This window comes from Macaca mulatta, chromosome 5, assembly GCF_049350105.2.
Source record: "Macaca mulatta isolate MMU2019108-1 chromosome 5, T2T-MMU8v2.0, whole genome shotgun sequence".
Taxonomy (NCBI): domain Eukaryota; kingdom Metazoa; phylum Chordata; class Mammalia; order Primates; family Cercopithecidae; genus Macaca; species Macaca mulatta.
The window spans coordinates 102,993,570-103,011,095 of NC_133410.1; the positions used below are offsets into that span (position 1 = coordinate 102,993,570).

Genomic DNA, 17,526 nt, shown 5'->3' on the forward strand with positions numbered 1-17,526 from the left:
CTATCTAACCCTTTTGGTTTAAATGTCACTTTTCCATAATTGTTCCCACTGAATGCTTTTTAATAAGAAAGGATCATCATTTCTGTGTCTCTCTGAAGCTGTCGATTTTGAAGTGAGCTTTTAACAAATTTGCAAAATTAAAGATTCATGTGAGAAAGAATATTGTCCTCCCGATTCAAATCAAGATTGGTGGGATAACAGGTAGAGATAAGTTTGTTTGTGGCATGGACATCTGTAGTTAGTACAGGAGACTGCTACCTAATGAATTAAAAAGCAAAGTGCTTTCAGCATCAGTTCATGATGGAGATGTCAGAACAGGAGCATACAATACATGAGTAATCTATACACAAATAGAAATGTGTCATAATCCCTAACATGTTGAGGAACACAGGTGCAGGTTTTGAAAATGCACTTTCCCATCCTTCACTTTATGTGGCAAGAAATGCAAATATTTGAGAAAATAACATTGAATGTTTACAGTTCTTCCCCTGACAAATGGAAAATTTCAAAAACCTTTAGGTTAGAGGAGTGTGCATAAACGAGAAATGGTTTCCAAAGCATATCTATGTTTTTAATTGGTTAGGTACTATTGATAAGGAATTTAAATATTTGGGGCTTTCTTATACAGCTATTTCAGTTACCAGAATATTTGAGACTTGTCCTGATTCCTTCCAATAAAAGTTAATTTCAGTTTTCTTTTACCACTTTAAACAAAAACTGTCCGTATGATCCTTACCATAATAGGATTCGTGTTACAACAATGTAGTACTTGACTTATCTCCACTACTGAGTTGTAAGCAGCTTGACGATGGGGGCCCAAGTCTTACCTTTATATTCCTTATAAACTTAACCTTCAGAATTTTAGAGTTAATGTGTAATGATTGTTAGTAAAATTGACTTTAAAAAACAACTGCTATAGAAATAATATAGAAATGGGAACAAAACCTAGCTCCTAGTGTTATCTGGAAAGTGAGAAATTTATCACCGGGAGGCTGTTGGTATCTCAGGCACTATTATGAGGACACAGATGCTAAGCCTCAATAGTTACCAATGTCAATCAATAACCATAGCATCCTAGCATCTCTACTTTGGGGTCTGGAGATTGAAAACACTAGAGGTGGATATCACTTTGGATTATTTTTCCTTCCTCAAAATGAGACCTGAAATATGCTGACATGAAGCTCCCAGATTCAGTTTTGCTTTCTTCTGTTTAACCTATTATGAAGGACTCTGCTGGTGTGGAATTCATTAGCAAATAAATCAATAGCATGTGATTCAGTTACCTACCTAAACATGGCCTCAAGAACAGGGCTAGTTGAAAAATTTTAAGAAAACTCCATTACCTAGTCAGATGGATTGAAAATTTTTAGACCAGTCCTTCAGTTATTATTCTGTTGAAAAGTGAGTTTAGGCTTTGCTGATGAGTATTTTATAGAGTTTTAATTTGATGGTTAAAAACCATTCAAAAGGCAGTGATTATATGTTTTAATTGATGAAAAAGGCCAGGGCCATTTTTAAAAGCTAAAATAGTTTGGGTTACTATGCAACATTTCGTTGCCATTGCTACAGGCTATAATCATACTGTCTTAATGATTCTCTTTTTTAAAAATCCATTCATAATGCTTTGGAACATCGGTATTGCAAGAGACAGCATATATAATGGCAAAGATAATGTTACTATACATTTAAGTAGAGCTCTACAGTTCACAAAGCCTTGACAACAAAGCTAGAAAACTTTTCTAACAGCAAAGCAATATGTCCCCTGCTGGGGAGGTCCCTTGAGGTTTGTAAAGAAGCTGCCAGGGGATCCAGGAGGCCAAACTAACAGTTTAAAACAGAAGATAATCACAAAAAATCAAAGTAGGTTGTTAGAGGAAGCTGCAAGGTCACTGCTACTCCCAATCACTGTAAATTTAGACCTAGGGAGCTAAAAGCAGATCTGCAAGTTGGTTGCAAAGGATCAGAGAAAAGAGGGAAACTATGGGATAACTCTGTGGGTGAGAAATCAATGTAGAGGAAACCTATACAAGTGTTTTTCCTTCTCTCACACCAAGACTCCAAGCATCTCCTAGTTTATAATTATATCAAACCCCATGTATATAAAATTGTTTCTGATGATATTACTCATATTTTTAATCATCAGCATCATTAGTAATAAAAAAGCAGTGTGTATAGGCTGTCAGGATTGTTAAAATGCATACTCCCAGGCCTTAAACATCAAACATCATCATGCAGTAAGTTTGGGATTAGATCTAGAATCTACATATCTAACACAAAAATCCCCTAGTAATTCTAATGGTGGTGGTCTTAGCATCACATTGTGAGAAACACTGACTGATAGTACCTAAACTAGGATCTAGGGTACCACAGACACTCCATGAGTAATACTTGCATTACATGCTTTCTTTAGGGAAAAAACTTTTGTCTGTTTCAATACCTCATGGTTTGGTTGGGGTTCACCTCAACAAAAGACAGTAAGTATCCACTGAGCACAGTTAACTGGACTGAAGGGTTTAGGCCATTCATTGTTTCATACAAAACTTTTTACTGGGTATCCAATGTTGGTGGGATCTAAGCAAATGTATTTAAAAGGCAACAATTAAATGTTTCTTTTATATTTACTTCCTTTACTTTTATGTTTAGATATTCCATTCTTTTTTCAGTACTAAAAGAAGTCTCACATATTCTTCTAGTTTTTCTTTTCTTAAAACTTTGTTTTTTAAAAATTATATTTAATTTATTACACTACAGAAATGTATTTTGTCTGGTGTGACGTAGCGCTCTGATATTGACATTTTTGCAATTATCACCAGTCCCAGTCACATTTTTTGAATATTTCGTATTTGCCACACTGATTTGATTTATTGACTTTCTAATGCAGCCTTATTTTTAAAGAGAGGTAAAAGTTTTATGATGGCAGAGGATTCTTTTATTATTATTATTATACTTAAGTTCTGGGATACATGTGCAGAACGTGCAGGTTTGTTACATAGGTATACACGTGCCATGATGGTTTGCTGCACCCATCAACCTGTCACCTACATTAGGTATTTCTCCTAATGCTATCCCTCCCCTAGCCCGCTGACCCCGCAACAGGCCCTGGTGTGTGATGTTCCCCTCCCTGTGTCCATGTGTTCTCATTGTTCAACTCTCACTTATGAGTGAGAATATGTGGTGTTTGGTTTTCTGTTCCTGTGTTAGTTTGCTGAGAATGATGGTTTCCAGCTTCATCCATGTCCCTGCAAAGGACATGAACTGCCAGCAATTCCATTACCGGGTATATACCCAAGGGATTATAAATCATTCTACTATAAAGACACATGCACATGTATGTTTACTGCAGCACTATTCACAATAGCAAAGACTTGGAACCAACCCAAATGCCCATCAATGATAGACTGGATAAAGAAAATGTGGCACATATATGCTATGGAATACTATGCAGTCTAATACAGTCTTTACATGACATTTAAATACTTTGTTCCACTGATTTTCTATTCTGAAATACATTTTGTGCTGTTTTATTTTTAAGCTTTATAGCTTGTCTCATTACTTGGTATTCTAAGTCTCCGATAATTATTATTTTTTTAATTTTCAAAATTTCTTTACTATTCTTATCTGTTTTCTCCTAATGAAATTTGCAAAGGTCTTAAGAAGTTCTAAAATAAACTTTGGGCATTTTATTTAGAATTACATTTTGTATTGGAGAATCTGAGGAAAATTTAAATGTCTTTTGTAATTATATATCCGCATGCTTAGGAATATGTTATATCTATCCAGAAACTTGTTCAAGCCGTCTTCAATCGAGTGTTAAGGTGTTCTTCATATAGCTCCTACTAATTTATTGTTAAATTTCTCTCTCTGTATTTATATTTAGTGTACATAGATATTTTTATTCAAACTATCATCTCATTAATATATTAATAGAAAAACAAATCATTTGTATATATCCATTTACGATCAATCTATTTTTTGAAATCTGAATTTTTAAAATACTTTTTCACTTGATTCTGGTGGGCTTCTTAAATATATCATCAAATAATGATAATTTTGTCTCTACTGGATGATAATTTTTTCCTAATAGATTGAAATCATAGTTTTGCTTCCATCCTTTTTTGCATAGGATAAAGTTGTTACAATAATGTTAATTTTGGGTTAATAGTAAGCATCATTTTCTTTACTTTAATGGTAATGCAGTGAGAGTTTAAGCTTGAAATAGGTTTGCTGTTGTTTGAAGCATTCTGTATCTCATTATGGATTTTCTTTATTCCTGGTTTACCACTAGATAGATAATAGATAGATAACTGTTTATAATTTTGCCAAGTATCTTTCTTGTGTCTATTGAAAGATCATTTAAAAGTTTTATAAAGCCTCATTTGTAAGATATACTGTCACCCCAGTAACATTTCCAATACTAAACCAGTGTTGCTTTTCCTTGTTTAATAATGTTGCATTATTCTTTTAATATAAGCAAACTAACCTTGGAGTTTAACTATTACTTCTATTTATTTTATGAATTCCTTAAGTCCATTTTTACATGTAATAAAGTGAAAATATACTTTATTGAGATGCTTAGGGTAGTAGGTCAGGCTTTTTTTGAGGGGGGTAAATTTGTGACTCAGTGTATGAGTCATTACTGAGGGGAAAAAATAATCACTAAAGACATTGTAAGTGAACCAGAGTAAAGTTATGTTCCAAAAATGACGATAGAGGAAGTTGTGGAATCGTTGTATTTTCCTCATTGCAATGCCCACCAGGGAGTTTTCTTCTAAGTTCAGCTGCAAGATATCCACAGGCCACATGCGATAACAGATTAATTTAGAAGGATATAGGACAGGAGATGCAGCTCATCAGCAGGGCAGCATTGCTCATTTTTCTTCAATGTGAGTTGTACTTGCAGCTTTCAGTTAGAACAGGGATGACATGCAAGATGATACCTATGTTGAGTGAGCACAGAAACCCACCTGGCTTAGAAGCCTGGTAACACAAGTCATCAGTAGCTCTTGTAATAACTCCAAAGGCATAACTTTCAGGGTCCCCAAAAGGGACAGTCCCAGTCACACGAATCACTGAAATGGTAGAAGCTCAAAGACATGGCTTCCTTTCATGCATTTTTTGTTCTCTCGATCCAAATGACATTTTCCACTCAAGGATCATTTTACTACAAGCAACGTGGCCTAAAAGTATAGTAAACATTCGACCTTTTCCATGTTTTCAGAACAGAGCTATAAATTAACCAAAGTACAAATTATCATTCAGAATAAAAGTTTACTTAGAAATACAGTCTGCCCTCCATATCTGCAGGTTCTGCAGATGCAGATTCAACCAGCCATGAACTGAAAATATTTTTAAAACACAATAGAGAGTAATAATATAATAAAAATACAAATTAAAAACAATACAGTGCAACAACTGTTTACATACTATGTACATTGTATTAGGTATCATAAGTAATCTAGACATGATTTAAGTATACTGGAGGATGTATAGAGATTATATGCAAATACTATGCCATTTTATAAAGGACTTGAGTATCCCTGGATTTTGGTATCCACAGGGGTTCTGAAATCAATCCCCAACAGATACTGAAGGACAACTGTATGTTCTATTATTTTTGGCATAATTAAATATATACCAATGTAATGTTGTTCATCCTGTCTATGTAAATTAAAATTCCAACTTTAAACCCTATTTCTTCTTTTGTTCTTCATTTTTTCACAGGTAAAATATGGAAATTATGCTTTTGTATGGGATGCAGCTGTATTGGAATATGTGGCTATCAATGACCCAGATTGTTCCTTTTACACCATTGGAAATACTGTTGCTGATCGGGGATATGGAATTGCATTACAACATGGCAGTCCTTACCGAGATGTTTTTTCACAAAGGTAAGATTTGTGTATGACCAAATAAGGGGAGAGATGAAATTTAGACAAAGAATATCCATTGGTTACCCGATCTGGTTTATTACATTTTGTTTCCTTTGTTAGGAGAAGCACAATAAACAACAACAACAAAAAAGATAGTTATAAGTGGTTGTTCAATAAGACACTTATTACCTAAAACATGAAGTATTATTTTTCCCATAAGTAGTGGGAGAAATAATGCTACATATAACTGGTTTTACTTTCAAAAAATTGATATGGTAAAGAAAGTAGGTGTGTTAGTTATTTCTATTAGAAGTAAACTAGTAATCTAGTCTGAATTTTTAGTAACAAATGTCACAGAGTTAAGAAAATGAATTCATTCTAAGAATACAAAAGCATAACATAAACTTCAGGACCAAGTTAAAGTTCTGATGAACTGAAGCACATAATGACAGGGATGTTTCCACCTGAATTTTGCAAAGGAAACAGTTAAGATTTTGGAATTCCCCACTTAGCATCAAAGTATACGGTAGATTTTGTCATGGAAATCAAGGAGATAACTTATTAAGACATTATATCCATTTTCAAATAAGAATGTTCTATGATAAAGTAGTTGTTTACAATGGAAGACTTTTAAATATATATTTTAGATTAACAATGCATATGAAAGACTTGGGCCTGAAAGGAATGCACAAAGATTACTGCATTTCATTCTATCTCCTACCAAACAAGCCTGGACCTAAGACAGATTAATACCTTCCACGTAGAAGTATATCCTATTTTATACTGAAAGTACATTTTGTTTAGTTTCTAGATTTTCTTCTACCTATTCTCTAGAATCTAATGATAGTCTAAGAGGGCAGTTCCAGATAGTACTAAGGCCGTAAATTTCAAACAATTTGAGTTATATTTCTCCAAATTTTAGGATAACAAAACAGCCAGGCATTTTGTGTGTATTTTTTTAAAAGAACTAAAAATCAGTAGTTCACAATTTATGCCATAACTCTTCCATTAGCAAACCATAAAAATCTAAACCTCTCTCATGACATGTAAAATGAAGTTAGATTAATTCTAAGGTCCTGTATTAGTCAGCTTTTCTGTGTAGAAAACAACTCTAAAATATAAGTGATTTAGAAAAGTTACTTCTCATTCATGAAACAAGGCTGTAATTTGGTTGTGCTCTGCTTCAAACTGTGGGTCAACTGCAGGTCTACTCTGTGCAAGCTTCTCATTCCAAGGCCCAGGCTGAAGAAGCCGACCTAACAGGGACATGCTGTTCTCACTGCAAAGAGCATTTGCAAAAGAGGTTGGCAGAAACCTGCAGCGTCTCCTGTGCTTCTTGCTTGGATGTGGCATATGTTCCATCTGCCCACAGATCACAAACCAAAGCAAGTCTCATGGCCAAGCTCAAAATTAATGGAGTGGGTAAATGTACTCCACATACAGGGAAGGAAGGAGTAAAGGATTATGAATAGGCTGGACGCAGTGGTTCATACCTGTAATCCCAGCACTTTGGGAAGCCAAGGCAGGTGGATCACTTGAGGCCAGGAGTTTGAGACTAGCCTGGCCAACATGGAGAAACCCCATCTCTACTAATAATATGAAAATTATCCAGGTGTGGTGGTGCATGCCTATAATCCCAGCTACTTGGGAGGCTGAGGCATGAGAATCGTTTGAGCCTGGGAGGTGGAGGTTGCAGTGAGCTGAAAGTGAAATACATAGGCATTAACTGAGAAGCAAAATACTAAATAATAATCAATCAAAACACATTTATTCTCTGAGGAACAAACTACAAAAATCAATTATGCCATAGGGAATCAGTTTCTGTATCATGCCATAGGGAATCAGATTTCTGAATCAGTCTGTAAAGCATCTAGTTGGAGATACAAGACCCATGCACAAGAAACAAAGAACAATACAGACATTTCTATAAATGTGTGTTGATATATATGTATTAATATCAGTATTGTTTATTATTTTAAGTTACGTAGTTAAGGTATTGAAATAATTGAACAGCATGCAGAATAGTTAAGCAAAGGAAAATGAGTGAAACTCTCCAGAGAAGGTAAGCCTGGAACTTGACCTTGATCAGGCAAGGCGAAATAAGGAGAAATAACAAATAGAAGAGACCTTTCTAATTGCTTTTAATTTAGATGTGAGAATGGAAAAGTATAATAGAATAAAAAGGGATCCCGGGTTTCATGGTGAAAGACCAGCAGAACTCTTTAATGAATCCTTAACATTACTCAGATAATTAAGAAAAGGATTATTGATTATTGATTAGTTATGGTTACTTGGCTTTTTCATTACTAAAAATGTTCTTGTTTTTCGGACTTGATTTTCTGGATTTTTTTTTTTTTTTTTTGAGACATTGTTTCACTCTTGTCGCCCAGACTGGGGTGCAGTGGCATGATCTCGGCTGACTGCAACCTCCGCATCCCGGGTTCAAGCGATTCTCCTGCCTCAATCTCCCGAGTACCTGGGATTACACGTGCATGCCACCACACCCGGCTAATTTTTTGTATTTTGAGTAGAGATGGGATTTCGCCATGTTGGGCAGGCTGGTCTTGAACTCCTGACATCAGGTAATCCACCTGCCTCAGCCTTCCAAAGTGCTGAGATTACAGGCATGAGCCACTGTACCCAGAGATTTTCTGGATCTTTTATGTAAAAAATAATGCATGAACATAATAGTAATTAAATAAATATTTAATAAATTACACCAAGTGTTGCATTTCTTATTAGCCCTGTGATGCTTTACCTATCAGAGATTTTAATTCTCAGAAAATATACTCTAGTGAACTGCTAAAAAGTAATATTAAGCATTGAACATTATTTTTCCTTTGTTTGATATGCAGTATAGATGTTGGCAGTTTAAATTGTTCCTTTCTGTGGAGTTTCTTGATAATGACATCCTGCATCCTGATTCCCTGGACAAATGGAGAGAGGGAAAGCCAGGAAAGAAGCAGGACCTGGCAATCATCAGTGCTGTGCCAGCTCCTCTCTTTATACACATGTGCCACATTAATTTATCACCCAAAACCTCTTGCTAAATTCAGAAAATATTTGCATTTGTTCCATTTTTTTATAGCCATAAGGAAAAAGAGATCTTCCCTTTTTGTTAACTGATTTCAAAAACTATGAAGATCATCAAATTTAACCATTTTAGTACATTCTGGTCAATATGTTTTATACATCGGCATCCAGGGCCATTGATTAAACTAAATAACTTATTACTATTGTGATTATCTTCAATGAAAATATAGTATACTAGGTGATTTTAATAATTCAATATTACTTTTCAGGTGACTATATTTCTATAACACAACTTCTAAAATATTAAGTTACTTTAATATGTAACAAATATTAGCATGTAAAATAAAAAATATATAGTGATACAGTAACTACATTTATTATCTGCTACCTGTCAGATGTCTTCTATGTTTATGTATTTCATAGGCACTTTAGAACAATCATATGAGGTGTTGCACATTTGTTCATTATAGCATTGCTTATTAGTGCATGACTGCTATGCTACAAGTGCATACACTGAGTGGATGAGTCTGCACCTGGACAACTTTTGAATTCAGCTTAGGAGATACGGGTTATAGTGATACACTCACATGTACGATTGTATGTGAGTGAACACACATTGGAATGACTTCAAGGAACCAGTAAGCGCTACAATTTATATAACTATAGAAATGGCTAGAAGAGTTTTGCTTCCTTTTGTGTCCTTTCTGCACATAAACTAGATAACTTGGCAGCAGACGTTAAAGTCAGTCTTTTTTTTTTTTTTTTTTTTTGGTCATCAGATGTGTGTGTGGGGGGGGGTAAGTAAGGCTTGCAGTGAATTCTCTACCTGACACTATTTGTCATCGGATGTTTTATGTGGTACTCACCTTGTAACTTCTTAGTTTAAAAAAATTTAGTCATATGTTGTCTCATTAAAGGCGTTTAAGAATGAAGAAAACTGAATTTTTCAGGTTGCCTTCATCGTGCAATAAATAAAATTAACTCCAGTGTTGACTTCAGAATCTTAACGATGCAGAAAGCTAAAAAGAAAACCAAAAAGAATGAGCTCACGTCTGTTCTCAAATCTTAAGTGGATATTAGGAAAAACTAATTCATGAGTTTAATTTTATAGTTCATCCATAAAGAGGTCACATTTTGCTTATTGGCTTCTAGTCCCTAAACTTGGGATATAGAACTACCCAAAGCACAAAAACAATTACATGTTCCAAGTTGCGTGGAGAATAATTTTTCTTGGATTCATGATAGTGACACATACATAAACAGGTGTTCAAAACTAATCACAGAATTTGAGAATTTTTGGAAATGGAATTAACAGTATCCTCTTTCTGACAGGGATGAAAGTAGTTCACAGGAATAAACAACTGGCTTAGAATCACAAAAAGAAGCAATAAAAGTGGAAAAAATTCAAAATTTCTGATTTCATATCCATTTTTCTGGTCACTATACGTTCTATCTTCCCTTATATTTCTTGTAAAAGCATGTAAGAATAATGTCAAGCTTATATTCTTATATTGTCCTTACTACATGCTAGACTCTAAGCTCCTACACATAATAACCTGTGAGGTAAATACTGTTGCTGTCCTAATTGTACAGACCCAGAAACTGGGACATAATGAAGTAAAGTAACCTGCGCAAGTTCACGAAGCTGTCGATTATTAGAGCTGAGATTCAAACCCGGAGTCTGGCTCCAAAAATTGGGTCTCTTAACCATTCTGCTATACTGCTTTTCCCAAAAATGACATATGCTTTTAACAAGTGTGTTTCAAGTAAATACTTAGGGATTCTCTTTCTATCTCTCTCTACACATGCACGCATGCACAGACACAGACACACACAGAGTAGAATTAATCACAATCCTTGATCCTTCACCAATACTGTCATTATTGGTCCATAAATAGCTACTTTTATTCATTTATTTGGTTAGTTTTAAACTCCTTAGTTGTAGTCTTTTTTCCTATTAACTATTAGAATATTTAATTTAATATTATAACTATTGGAATTATTTTCCTATTAACTATTAGAATATTTAGTGCTTTCTTTTTGTATTTTTACTTGGATTCAAAAAGAGAATATTAGATCTTTTTAACTCCCTCTATCTTGATACTTCTTACACTTTACCTCTTGGGTCCTACCTCCTGTTGTTAAGCTCCTGAGCTCCTTGAGTTCACGCATGTGTTTGTACATCTCTAGTGCCTACTTTCTTGTTTAGCATGCAGTAAGCATTCAATAATTATTTCATACATGATAAAAGATCTACTTAATTTTTGGCTAAAGGTCAGCCCATTTACTTATAGCCAGATAAACCTCTGTGCTTTTTGCTTGCTTGATAATTTCTGACGTCTTCCTTTTTATCATAATTATTTTTTCTTTCTTGGTTTCTACAGTTTTTCATCCAACCAATAAAAAAGCTAAGAAAAAAAAAAAAGCTAAGAAGAAAAAGAAAACAAACACAGCACCTGCCTACCCTTCTTTCCAACTCCCTACTGTAATAATTTTTATGCATTCATTCCCACAAGGAAGGTAAAAAACATTCCTTTAACTTGAAAGCATAATCCTAATCCTTTAATTCCCCAATTGGAATGGGGTGCTTTCCAAGCATTCCGTTCACCATTTGGGAAGGGGAAAAAAGCAGCCCCTATTGATTGCCCACTTAGTGCCTCCAGGATTGGTAAACAAATGGCTTAAGCTCTGTATTCAGCTGGTTAAAAGAATCTCTCAGAAAGGTACATAAAACCAGAAGTTAAACAGTTTACTGGCTTCCCTTTAGAGATGCAAAATATAAACTAGCCCCAAGCTCTGAGAGCAGAAGTGATGTTACTGAGACACATTTGTAAACATTAAGCAATATGAAAGTATACATTAAACCATGTAGTATAGACAACACTTGCAGAAAAAATTTTAAGGAAAACGAAATCAGTGAAGACTAGAATAAAAAAGGTTACTAGACTTGAGCAGGGAGAATTCAAGAATAAATCAAATTTGGATATGAGAACAGGTGCAGGTAAAATAGGAAAACATGAGAAATTCACATAAATAAAAACAGTCATCATGTGTTGAAAGGATGATGAGAAGGAACAACTTGACTGGAGATAATATTAGTCGAGGGATTTAGGTAGAGAAACTAAAATTGAACATGACAGACTATCAACAGCTGCTAGTTATAAAGCATCTACTGCGCTAAACACTTGATATGTTTCATATACTGCTTGCCACAACTCTGTGCATTGCATTTCATAAATTTGAGGAAACTGAGCCTCAGACTTAAGTATCTTGCCAAATTCACATAGCTAATAACAAACAGATCTAGGACTCAGGTTGAAGCTCATGTCCTTACTCAGCACCCTCCACCAGCTTTGTGGGGCTCTGAGAAGAGAAATATCTGTACAGAGGAGGATTTGAGGAGTCTGAGGTGTTAGGTTAACTATTCATTGAGGAAGGCCATTTGCAAGGCTGCTGTAGTATTCCAGCTGGGAAGCAGTAAGAATACTACAAAAGAATGATGAAAAAGGATTAGAAAAAAAGATAAGTCTGGAGAAGGGATAGGGACAACTTGGTGAAAAATCAAAGAAGTGCATAAAATCCGGGAACCTGAATGAGAAAGGCTGTGCAGATTTCAGTGGCCACAAACAGCCCCCTCGTTTCTCCTACTTCTTCCAGCTCTCTAACTTCTCCTTCTTGGTCATCTATTACAAGTTTGCATCAGCTCTATTTCATCATTTTTAGAAAGGCAACGATTAATTATTTTAATTATGATCATTCACTGCCCAGTAAACAGATAATTATTTCTAAGAACCATACAGCCTACAGATTTCTATTCTGTTGTTACTCACATCACAGTCACAGATTCCTATTGATATTCTTCTTCTCTCTCACAATACATCAGATTTTTTTTATTTATATATATATACACGCATGTTTTATTTGTGTGTGTATATATAATAATATATCTATTATATATATTTATACACATATTTTTGCTTTAAAAGAATGACATTTTATCCTATAAAATGTGAAAGGAAATTATTTTCTTTTCTCACATAATACACGTCTATTTAGATAAGGACTACCCTCTGGAATCCATACAAAGGAATATGCTCTTCCTATATCAGAGCAACCTCCTCTTTAAAACATCTGTTTTAAATTTAGAATTTTTAATTTAAAAAACTTCAATAAACAAGAAAAATGAGTAAGCTTATTGGTCTATCAATCTTTTTCTGTTTCCTGAATCCTTGTGGAGCTATTTTTATGACAAATATCCTGTGAGTTTTAGTAAGCACCCTGACTGCTACTTCTACTGGAGAATCTAAATAATTTACATCTATTTTAGAGTTTAATCTAAATAGATGACAGAGTAAGTATAGTTAGTGATATTTCCAGTATGTGAATATTTCAAAAATATTTATGGGCTCCATATGATTTGAGATTAGTTTTATTAATCTTGCCAAGCTGTAGCCAAATTTTAAACAATTATAAACCTTTACTTTCAAGAAGCATATAGCATTCTCACTGCTAAGCACAAACATAGGCATCAAACAGCAACCCCATGGGGTAGATTTTTAAGTGATACGTGTTTCCATTCTTCTTGTACTACATCATACAGCATTCGGGGAACACTGTATTCAAGATACAACAGTACCCTTTATGAACAAGCATCTTTATTAGACTTTTCTGGGATAAGTCCTGAGCTACAGGGAAGATAAATGACTAGTGCAAGGTGCAAGGCAGTATTTCAGCTGGATAATAAGCCCACGACGCTGGACCAAGCTGCTTTTCAAGCAGCAAGTCTGATCAGCCATTTTACAAATAAGATTTGTGCTGTTTCTAGATCTCAGTAAATATTGTTTCTTTAAAAAAACCGTTGGTTTACAAAAAGCGTAGTTATTTTACCGATATAATCTAGGTGTTAGTAAAGGCTTTTAAACAAAATATTCCAGAACTTAAAACCACAAATTTGCATTGCACTTGAAAATACACACACACGCACACACACGCACACACACACACACACACTCTCCAGAGTAATTATCACTCTCTCAAAAACCCTTTTATTCCCTTATAGTTAAATCACATTTTTAACATTCAAAACACTCATTCTACTCAACAAACATAGCCTCAAGACACTTTTTACTGTTTGAAAAATTCAGTCTACTTTTAAAAGGAAAATGTGATGTCATCAAAAATAAAGAACATGCTACTTTTTCATAGACCCTTAAAATATTGTAAGCATAGTGACATCATGGGAATAAACATGTGGGCTTACATAATAATTATGTCAGTAGAGGAAACAATCATAGATTTTGAGCCATGAGTGAGCCTTTGGCATGCATTTAGATAACTCTCTGATTTTTCAAATGTGAAACCAAGAAGGGAAGTGGGGTGCCCTGCCCAGGGTATAACCCTTGATTAAAACCATGCCCTGGAGACCACTGGTCCAGGCTACCAGTCCAGTGTCCCATCCCCTGCCCTGTTCTGCCAGTTCCTTTTGTTTAAAAAAAATCAGTTTTTATCCCTAAAATTTACCAGTAAAATATATGTTTTCACAAACATAGTCATGTCAATATATTACATAAAGGACAGGAATATTCATTAGGAAATAATTTAACAGAGCCATAAACATAACTAGAACATCTGTTTAAAAATTGTCATTACTTCATAGACACAAGAAAATGCAGCACAAAGATGAATAGAGTGCTTTGGAATGTGTTCTCTAACTTATAAAGAAACTCTGCTGTAGCCTAAAATAGGCTGCTACATTCATTGAAAACTCACCAGGTGCCAAGTATCACTATAAAGGCCCTAACTATGTTAAATCATTTAATTCTCATAATAAGCTTGTGAGATAAATATTATTAGCTTTATTTTATAGAAGAGGAAACTAAATCACAGAAATAATTTGAAATTTTCCAAAATCATAAAACTAATAAGTGACAAAGCCAGGCTTTGAACCCATGCTGTCAAAGACTATACTATCCTGGCTCATTTTCCCACAAGTCTAAGAACATGCACCAATGCTGGAAAAGGATAATAAGGATCTAAATTGTCTTCATGACTGCCGGCGTGACTGCCTTCCTTCATATTAAAATGCTGTTGCACATTTTAGTTTAAATGAAATGCAGAATATTTTTAGAAACTTAAATGGTATAACAATACCAAAGGGTCCTCCATTACAGGGAGGGAGAGATCCGTCTGAAATTGAAGCTGTCTTACATCAACTGACTAGAAGTAAATATATTGAAAATTGAAAGCTATGGGAGGATACTGAAATATTTTCCCTTCCTCTCACCTTCCTTTGCTACAAGTTAGCTTAAGACTCTACATAATCAAAACTTTAATTCTTCTTTCATGGAAGTTTTAATTCATCATTACATTTTAATTGGTGGAATTCATAATTGCCTCTTTTCTATCTCATTTCATAGCTCTTTGAGCAGTTCAAATAAACTAACATCATAATTGGTCAGACTGTCTACTTACATGTTAAATGTTTACTAATGTGAAACAGAATCTGATACTTCTAGACATGAATTATGGCTAAGATGAAAATATAAGAATTTTTATATGGAATAAGAGCCATTATTCTGTATAGCCCAGATAAATCTAACATAAGCTCTAATGATTTCTGTATTTGTGAAATTAGTTCTCTGTTTTAACACCAATTTCAAAACGAGAAATATATACCTCAATGGATTCATTTACTTTTTTTCTTTTTATTTATCTATTTATTTATTTTATTATACTTTAAGTTCTAGGGTACATGTGCACAATGTGCAGGTTTGTTACATATGTATACATGTGCCATGTTGGTGTGCTGCACCCATCAACTTGTCATTTGCATTAGGTATATCTCCTAATGCTATCCCTCCCCCTCCCCCTCCCCCAACCCCATGGCAGGCCCCGGTGTGTGACGTTCCCCTTCCTGTGTCCAAGTGTTCTCATTGTTCAATTTCCACCTATGAGTGAGAACATGCGGTGTTTGGTTTTTTTTCCTTGCTATGTTTGCTGAGAATGATGGTTTCCAGCTTCATCCATGTCCCTACAAAGGACATGAACTCATCCTTTTTTATGGCTGCATAGTATTCCATGATGTATATGTGCCACACTTTCTTAATCCAATCTATCATTGATGGACATTTGGGTTGGTTCCAAGTCTTTGCTATTGTGAATAATGCTGCAATAAACATACGTGTGCATGTCTCTTTATAGCAGCATGATTTATAATCCTTTGGATATATACCCAGTAATGGGATGGCTGGGTCAAATGGTATTTCTTGTTTTAGATCCTTGAGGAATCGCCACTGTCTTTCACAATGGTTGAACTAGTTTACAGTTCCACCAACAGTGTAAAAGTATTCCTATTTCTCCACATCCTCTCCAGCACCTGTTGTTTCCTGACTTTTTAATGATCACCATTCTAACGGGTGTGAGATGGTATCTCATTGTGGTTTTGATTTGCATTTCTGTGATGGGAGTGATGATGAGCATTTTTTCATGTGTCTGTTGCCTGCATAAATGTCTTCTTTTGAGAAGTGTCTGTTCATGTCCTTCACCCACTTTTTGATGGGTTTTTTGTTGTTGTTGTAATTGTGTTTGAGTTCTTTCTAGATTCTGGATATTAGCCCTTTGTCAGATGAGTAGGTTGCAAAAATGTTCTCCCATTCTGTAGGTTGCCTGTTCACACTCTGATGATAGTTTCTTTTGCTGTGCAGAAGCTCTTTAGTTTAATCAGATCCCATTTGTCAATTTTGACTTTTGTTGCCATTGCTTTTGGTGTTTTAGACATGAAGTCGTTGCCCATGCCTATGTCCTGAATTGTATTGCCTAAGTTTCCTTCTAGGGTTTTTATGGTTTTAGGTATAACATTTAAGTCTTTAACCTGTCTTGAATTAATTTTTGTATAAAATGTAAGGAAAAGATCCAGTTTCAGCTTTCTACATAAGGCAGGCCAGTTTTCCCAGCACTATTTATTAAATAGGGAATCCTTTCCCCATTTCTTGTTTTTGTCAGGTTTGTCAAAGATCAGATGGTTGTAGATGTGTGGTATTATTTATGAGGGCTCTGTTCTGTTCCATTGGTCTATATCTCTGTTTTGGTATCAGTATCATGCTATTTTTGTTACTGTAGCCTTGTAGTATAGTTTGAAGTCAGGTAGCATAATGCCTCCAGCTTTGTTCTTTTGGCTTAGGATTGTCTTGGCAATGAGGGCTCTTTTTTGGTTCCATATAAAGTTTAAAGTAGTTTTTTTCCAATTCTGTGAAGAAAGTCATTGGTAGCTTAATGGGGATGGCATTTAATCTATAAACTACCTTAGGCAGTATGGCCATTTTCATGATATTGATTCTTCCTATCCATGAGCATGGAATGTTCTTCCATTTTTCTGTGTCCTTTTTTATTTCGTTGAGCAGTGGTTTGTAGTTCTCCTTGAAGAGGTGCTTCACATCCCTTGTAAGTTGGATTCCTAGGTATTTTATTCTCTTTGAAGCAACTGTGAATGGGAGTTCACTCATGATTTGGCTCTCTGTTGTCTGTTATTGGTGTATAAGAATGCTTGTGATTTTTGCACATTGATTTTGTATCCTGAGACTTTGCTGAAGTTGCTTATCAGCTTAAGGAGATTTGGGGCTGAGAT

At 34.8% G+C, this 17,526-nt stretch overlaps 1 protein-coding gene across 2 annotated transcripts in view; it reads left to right on the plus strand.

The window, feature by feature from the left end:
* The window catches only part of GRID2 (glutamate ionotropic receptor delta type subunit 2), a 1,541,190-nt gene that overhangs the window by 1,363,174 nt on the left and 160,490 nt on the right, over window positions 1-17,526 (plus strand). For both annotated transcript variants that reach the window (XM_028849003.2, XM_015138804.3), the window contains exon 14: window positions 5,722-5,888. In XM_028849003.2, coding sequence (XP_028704836.1) covers window positions 5,722-5,888 — 167 coding nt within the window. The remainder of the gene's footprint in view (window positions 1-5,721; window positions 5,889-17,526) is intronic.